Raw genomic sequence first — 7,230 nt, 5'->3', positions numbered from 1 at the left:
GCCGCAGCTCCCGAGCGCCCCTGGCCGGCCGCCCACCTCCGCCCCGGCCGCCTCTCCGCCCTCTCCCGCCGCAGCCCACGCCCCGTCGCGGGGGGCAGGGCAAGAGGCGGGCGGCCGGCCCGCCCCGAGACCCTTTAAAGCGACGCGGACGCGGGCCGGGCGCCGCGAGCCCGGCGGCGGACAGTAGCGGCGCGCCGAGCCCAGCGCGCAGGGCTGCCCTTCGCGGGCCGGCGGGGCGGGCGCTCCCGGCTCCCCGACGCCTCCCGTGCCCGGCGGCCGCGCGCCCCCGCTCTGCCCTGCTGGTCCCGGGCGTCCCCGCCATGCGCCCTGGCTAGTGCGCCCGGGGCGCAGCGCCGACCCGGGCCGCGCCCGCCGTCCGCTCCCGCCGCCGGCATGCTGCGCCCGCTGCTGCTCGCCGCGCTCTGCGTGGCCGGCCGGCTCGGGGCCGCCCGCGGCTGCCAGCTGCCCTCGGAGTGGAGACCCCTGAGCGAGGGCTGCCGCGCCGAGCTGGCCGAGATCATCGTGTACGCCAAGGTGCTGGCGCTGCACCAGGAGGTGCACGGCCTGTACAACTACCTGCCGTGGCAGTACGAGCCCAGCGACGCGGGGCTCTTCTACTCCGCCGAGATCGAGATGCTGTGCGACCAGGCGTGGGGCAGCATGCTGGAGGTGCCCGCGGGCTCCAGGCTCAACCTCACCGGCCTGGGCTACTTCTCGTGTCACTCGCACACCGTGGTCCAGGACTACTCCTATTTCTTCTTCCTCAGGTGAGCGCGGCCCCTCCCGCCCACACCACCTCCTCCGCCCGTTGGCCTGGCCTCCCGAGGGCACCGTTATCTGGAGCCGGGTCAGCACCTCCAGGGAAAGCTGTCCAGGCCCTGTTAGAATATCCCTTGGGCTCCTTTCCTTGCTCTTTATTCTCTCCTGCTCTGTCCCACGTCTAGACATGGGGGCCTGGGGGCCTTTGGCTAAAGCTGTCGAAAAAACAGGAGTGGTTTCACTGCTGAATGCACAGAGGAGTGTTTCCAGCAAAAGCTCAGGGTGGTTTCCAAAATCCATTTGACTCCTTTTTTTTTTTTTAATTTTTATTATTTTAATTGGATTCACTGGGAGTAGGTTGAGATGCTGAGGGGTAAAAAAAGAAACAAACTTTGAAATCAGACTGTTGGAGTTCTGGCTCTGCTCTTCGTGTGATTTTTGAGCAAGTTGCCTTCTGAAGAACCTCCATACTCTCCCTTTCATAATGTGAGAAACAAGGTTGGTGGAGACTAACACACAGTAATCATGCAGAACACCTGGTACAGGTTAGAGGCAGAACAAATAGTCCCTCTGCCATCCCGCCCCCCCCCCTCCCTGCTTAAATGCCAAGATAGGAATCATGCGGAATGCAGCCCAGCTGTCCCTTTGTTTCCCCCCCTTGTCCACCACCCGCAGACCTCAGTGCTGGGCTTTTCAGAATAGCAGAGGTTTGTGTGGGGGCCTGCTGGGGGGTGGGGGGAAGACTGTCTCCCAGTGCTTGGAAGAGAATAAATGAATCGGGCTGGAAGTCCCTCTCTGACTGGAGACTCCTGGAATCTTGTGAAGTTCGGTGAAGATTGGCCTGCAGTCACGATGGAATTCATGTGTGTAAGAATTCAGTCAATGGGCTTCAAGTTTGAAATAGAGACTGGCAGGTGCAACCCTAAATGCATTGGCTGTCTCCAATTGAATGAGAGTGACACAGAGCAGCTGAGAGGAACACGGACCTGGAATCTAACCTACATGTCAAGCGAGTGAGTGAATTGATCCACAGTTAACACTAGTGATGGTTCCAGTCTTCTCAGTCCATAAAGTAGCACTAAGAACATTTGGAATGACTATGACCTCAGTCTGCAGATCACTTGTAGCTCTTGAGATTTCCCACCACTCTGGGAAAGAAAACCTTAAGATCCACCGAGGGGCGTTCATAAGCTCGTGGCAACACATGTTTTCTGTATCGAAGCCAGATCTCTAAGTTTAGAATACATGGCGTGCTTTGTGTTTGCTGCCGTGGTTTAGCTAGATTAAGTTGTTTTTCTTCTTTTAATTGCTGTTGAAATATAGTTTCTAAATAAAGGCAGCAAGGAGTGAGACCATATTCTTCTTGATACAAAGAAACTTGGATTTTTCATATTTTTCTTTAGGAAGGACACCGAGAACCCAGCTATAAAGCTATTAATCATTGAAACTTTATTTTCCAAAGAAGTAAGAGCTGGAGAACTTGAGCAGACATGATTTATTTTCTGATTTTATCATGAAAGAGTTTTGTCCACGGGCTCTGTGGTGGTCAGCCAGCTCTTTCTTCTTTCTCTTTGACATATTTACAAAAACTTAGGGCAGAAATACAGAGTCAACTGGTAGTCTGACAGATTTCCATTTCACAGAGCTGTGTTGCCCCGAAGTGTCCTAACAACTGCATACAAATCATTCCTCCGCTGTTACTCCGGATCCAGTGAGGCAACAACAGATTCTGGGCACTGTCACTGGGGAAAGCGGCAGTGGCCGCTCCCTGGTCCGCCCTGCACCACCTTTTTGTGCTGGAGGTTAACTTCTACCTGCCCTGTCTCTGCGTGATTTATCTTTGCAACAGGCAATTTGTCCTTTGTAAAAATATTAACATCTGAACTGCACTCAATCCATGCCAGATACTTTTTCTCTCTTTTTTAAAACTTTTTTTTTAAATGTTTATTTTTGAGAGAGAGAGAGAGACAGAGCTTGAGCAGGGGAGGGGCAGAGAGAGAGAGGGAGACACAGAATCTGAAGCAGGCTCCAGGCTCTGAGCCGTCAGCACGGAGCCCGACGCGGGGCTCGAACCCACAAACCTGGAGATCATGACCTGAGCCGAAGTCCGATGCTCAGCCGACTGAGCCCCCTAGGCGCCTCTTCACTTTACAATGCAGTGCTTTTTTTTTTTTTTATTTTTTTTCAACGTTTTTATTTATTTTTGGGACAGAGAGAGACAGAGCATGAACGGGTGAGGGGCAGAGAGAGAGGGAGACACAGAATCGGAAACAGGCTCCAGGCTCCGAGCCAGCAGCCCAGAGCCTGACGTGGGGCTCGAACTCACGGACGGTGAGATCGTGACCTGGCTGAAGTCGGACGCTTAACCGACTGCGCCACCCAGGCGCCCCACAATGCAGTTCTTACACTACCACCAAGAAGGTGCTATTCTCCTCTTTTTACAGACTGGCACAGTGAAGCTTAGAGAATTTAGGAAATTTGTGTCTCCTGTCAGAAGACAAGTAGCAATGGCAGGATTCGAACCTTACAACTGGCTTATAACTGGTCCTTATAACTGGCTTTCCTTTCATCAAGAAGCAAGGGACACCCTGTGAGAAAGGCCACTTGGGCGATATACAAATAGACCAACACATCTGCATCCCCTCTCCCCAACCCTTCACCCAAACTCATCTGTTGGAAAACCTTAAGGATAGATTCGTGCAATGTGAGGCAGAGAAACCATTAGAAATAGTAAGTCCTCTAATGAGAGCCATGAGAGACATGGTGGTGTAAAGGCAAGATTGTCACGGTCTTGACAACTGTTGATTAAAGCTGGTGTACCCTATGGCTGTCCAGTCTGCAGTTCTGCTTTTTTTCCCCCCCCATTAGGATGGATGAAAATTATAACCTCTTGCCTCACGGAGTCAATTTCCAAGATGCCATCTTTCCAGACACTCAAGAGAACAGAAGGATGTTTTCCAGCCTTTTCCAGTTTTCGAATTGTTCTCAAGGGCAGCACCTGGCAACTTTTTCCAGCGACTGGGAGATCCAGGAAGACAATAGGGTAAGAAATGGCTGTGCCCTACGTCACAGCAAAGTAATAGAAAAGCTGCATCTTGTCTGTATTTTGTGACCAAATGAGGCAAGAATACTCTTCCAGAAGCCCAGACCAAAGAGTATTATCCCTCCCACTCCTCTGGCAGTTAAAAAAAAAACAAAACAAAACAGAACACTGTTCATAAACTGTAGCTTCCTGAGGCTTTACTACTTGGTATCGGGATCCTCATAAAGTGAGAGAACAAGATGGAGTGAAGGTGGGCACAGTGCCTCAGTTTCCTCTCCTGTAAAATGGAAACAATCTACATCATAGGGTTGATGCAATATGATTTAGCTATGTAAAAGAAATGAAAATATGTAAAGCCCTTAGCATAGTGCCTGATGGAGTATGTACTCAATACATGAGAGCTGTTATGACTATTATATCATTAATGTTATTAATAGCATAAGGCTCTAGGCAGTCTTTTAAAGGAGAGGAAAAAGTCCTCAAGGAAATGATTGCTTATAGCTAACACTTCTTTGATGGTTAACTCTATTTGTTAAGACGTAGAGATACAGGGTGGCCAAACTGGTTGTGGAATGTAAAGGTTAAGATAGTTTTGGGTAAAGGGGCACCTGGGTGGCTCAGTTGGTTAAGTGTCCAACTCTTGATTTTGGCTCAGGTCATGATCTCACGCTTTGCGAGACTGAGCCCTGCTTTGGGCTGTGCCAAGATGGCGCACAGCCTGCTTGGGATTCTCTCTCTCCTTTTGTCTCGCCCCCTTCCCACCCGCCATGTGAGCACGTGTGTGTGCACATGTGCTCTCTCTGTCTAAAAATAAACTTAAAAACAGTAATTTGGGGTATGAAAATATAAAAGGGATCTGTCCATCTGGGACAGATGCCAGAGTTGGGGGGAGATTTTGAAGACTGTCCCTTTCCCAAATAGCGTTGGCATATTTGAGCTGGGATGATTGTGGGGCTGGCTCAGTAGAGGAGGTGGCCAGTCCCAGTATCTTAAAAACATCCGAGATGTTTTTAAGGCAGTGTGATAGACTGACTTCTGGGAGTGTTCTGATGTGGGGTTTTGGGTATCCCATGGGACAAGGACTCATATTTTTTGAGTTAATAACCTAATTTGCACATGTTGAGTGGCTCACGAGGGTCCCCAAATCTAGAAGTATAAAATGGTAGTCAGTAGTTTCTCTCTCATCTCTGACACCCACCCACCCATTTCCCACCTACCCTCCAAGTAGCTACTGTTACTAGTTTCTTATAAATGTTTAATGAGTATTTTCATCCAAGAAAGAATTCGCACTTGTATATTGACTGTGTTCTTTTATGCAAATGGCAGCCCACTATATACACTTTGCTATACTTTGACTTTATTCACAAATAGATCTTGAGGATCTTTCCATATCAATGCAGATCAAGTTGCCTTAAAGAGCTGCATAGTGTATTCCATTGTATGCATGTCACCATGTGTGTGTGTGTGTGTGTGTGTATATATATATATATATATATATATATTTATTTATTAAATATAATTTATTGTCAAATTTGTTTCCATACAACACCCAGTGCTCAGCCCAACAGGTGCCCTCCTCAATGCCCATCACCCATTTCCCCCTCTCCCCCACCCCCATCAAACCCTAGTTTGTTCTCTGTATTTAAGAGTCTCTTATGGTTTGCCTCCCTCCCTCTCTGTAACTTTTTTTTTTCCCTTCCCCTCCCCCATGGTCTTCTGTTAAGTTTCTCAAGATCCACATATGAGTGAGAACATATGGTATCTGTCTTTCTCTGCCTGACTTATTTCACTTAGCATGATACCCTCCAGTTCCATCCATGTTGCTGCAAATGGCCAGATTTCATTCCTTCTCATTGCCAAGTAGTATTCCATTGTGTATATAAACCACATCTTCTTTATCCATTTGTCAGTTGATGGACATTTAGGCTTTTTGCATAATTTGGCTATTGTTGAAAGTGGTGCTATAAACTTTGGAGTACATGTGCCCCTATGCATCAGCACTCCTGTATCCCTTGGGTAAATTCCTAGCAGTGCTATTGCTGGATCATAGGGTAGTTCTATTTTTAATTTTTTGAGGAAACTCCACACTGTTTTCCAGAGTGGCTGCACCAGTTTTCATTCCCACCAACAGTGCAAGAGGGTTCCCATTTCTCCACATCCTCTCCAGCATCTATATAGTCTCCTGATTTGTTCATTTTAGCCACTCTGGCATGAGGTGGTATCTCATTGTGGTTTTGATTTGTATTTCCCTAATGAGGAGTGACGTTGAACATATTTTCGTGCGTGTGTTGGCCATCTGGATGTCTTCTTTAGAGAAGTGTCTATTCATGTCTTATGCCCATTTCTTCCCTGGATTATTTGTTTTTTGGGTGTGGAGTTTGGTGAGTTCTTGATAGATTTTGGATACTAGCCCTTTGTCTGATATGTCATTTGGAAATATCTTTTCCCATTCTGTAGTTTGCCTTTTAGTTTTGTTGATTGTTTACTTTGCAGTGCAGAAGCTTTTTCTCTTCATGAGGTCCCAATAGTTTATTTTTGCTTTTAATTCCCTTGCCTTTGAGATGTGTCAAGTAAGAAATTACGCTGGCTGAGGTCAAAGAGGTTTTTTTCCTGATTTTTCCTCTAGGGTTTTGATGGTTTCCTGTCTCACATTCAGGTCCTTAATCCATTTTGAGTTTATCTTTGTGTATGGTGTAAGAAAGTGGTCTAGTTTCATTATTCATGTTGCCATCCAGTTCTCCCAGCACCATTTGTTAAAGAGACTTGTCTTTTTTCCATTGGATATTCTTTCCTGCTTTGTCAAAGATGAGTTGGCCATATTTTTGTGGGTCCAAGTCTGGGTTCTCTATTCCATTGATCTATGTGTGTGTTTTTGTAGTAGAGGCTAAAATCTGGAATTGTGATGCCTCCCACCTTGGTCTTCTTCTTCAATATTACTTTGGCTATTTGGGGTCTTTTGTGGTTCCATACAACTTTTAGGATTGCTTGTTCTAGCTTCGAGAAGAATGCTGGTGCAATTTAGATTGGGATTGCGTTGAATGTGTAGATTGCTTTGGGTAGTATTGACATTTTAACAATATTTATTCTTCCAATCCATGAGCATGGAATGTTTTTCCATTTCTTTGTATCTTCAATTTCCTTCATAAGCTTTCTATAGTTTTCAGCATACAGATCTTTTACATCTTTGGTTAGGTTTATTCCTAGGTATTTTATGGTTCTTGGTGCAGTTGTGAATGGGATCAGTTTCTTTAGTGTCATAATATATTTAATCAAGCTCTCTGTTAATAGGTGGTTGGGTTAATAGGTGGTTAATAGGACATTGCTATTACAGAATGCAGACATGTATGATATTATACATACCTCATTTTGTAGGATTGCTGAGTTCAATTTTTAGCAAATACTGTGTACCTAGTATAAAGCAGCTGCTG

The 7,230-nt window shown here is 46.8% G+C and overlaps 1 protein-coding gene across 1 annotated transcript in view; it reads left to right on the top strand.

Annotated features, from left to right (window-relative positions):
• Window positions 1–162: 162 nt before the first annotated feature.
• CCDC3 (coiled-coil domain containing 3) overlaps window positions 163–7,230 on the top strand; it is a 122,796-nt gene continuing 115,728 nt past the window's right edge. Inside the window, exons 1-2 of the mRNA XM_043562406.1 lie at window positions 163–767; window positions 3,628–3,802. Of these exons, the coding sequence (XP_043418341.1) occupies window positions 394–767; window positions 3,628–3,802 (549 nt within the window). The 5' untranslated portion in view covers window positions 163–393. The remainder of the gene's footprint in view (window positions 768–3,627; window positions 3,803–7,230) is intronic.

The sequence above is a fragment of the Prionailurus bengalensis genome, chromosome B4 (genome assembly GCF_016509475.1).
Source record: "Prionailurus bengalensis isolate Pbe53 chromosome B4, Fcat_Pben_1.1_paternal_pri, whole genome shotgun sequence".
Taxonomy (NCBI): domain Eukaryota; kingdom Metazoa; phylum Chordata; class Mammalia; order Carnivora; family Felidae; genus Prionailurus; species Prionailurus bengalensis.
This window is presented reverse-complemented; position numbering and strand designations above follow the sequence as displayed.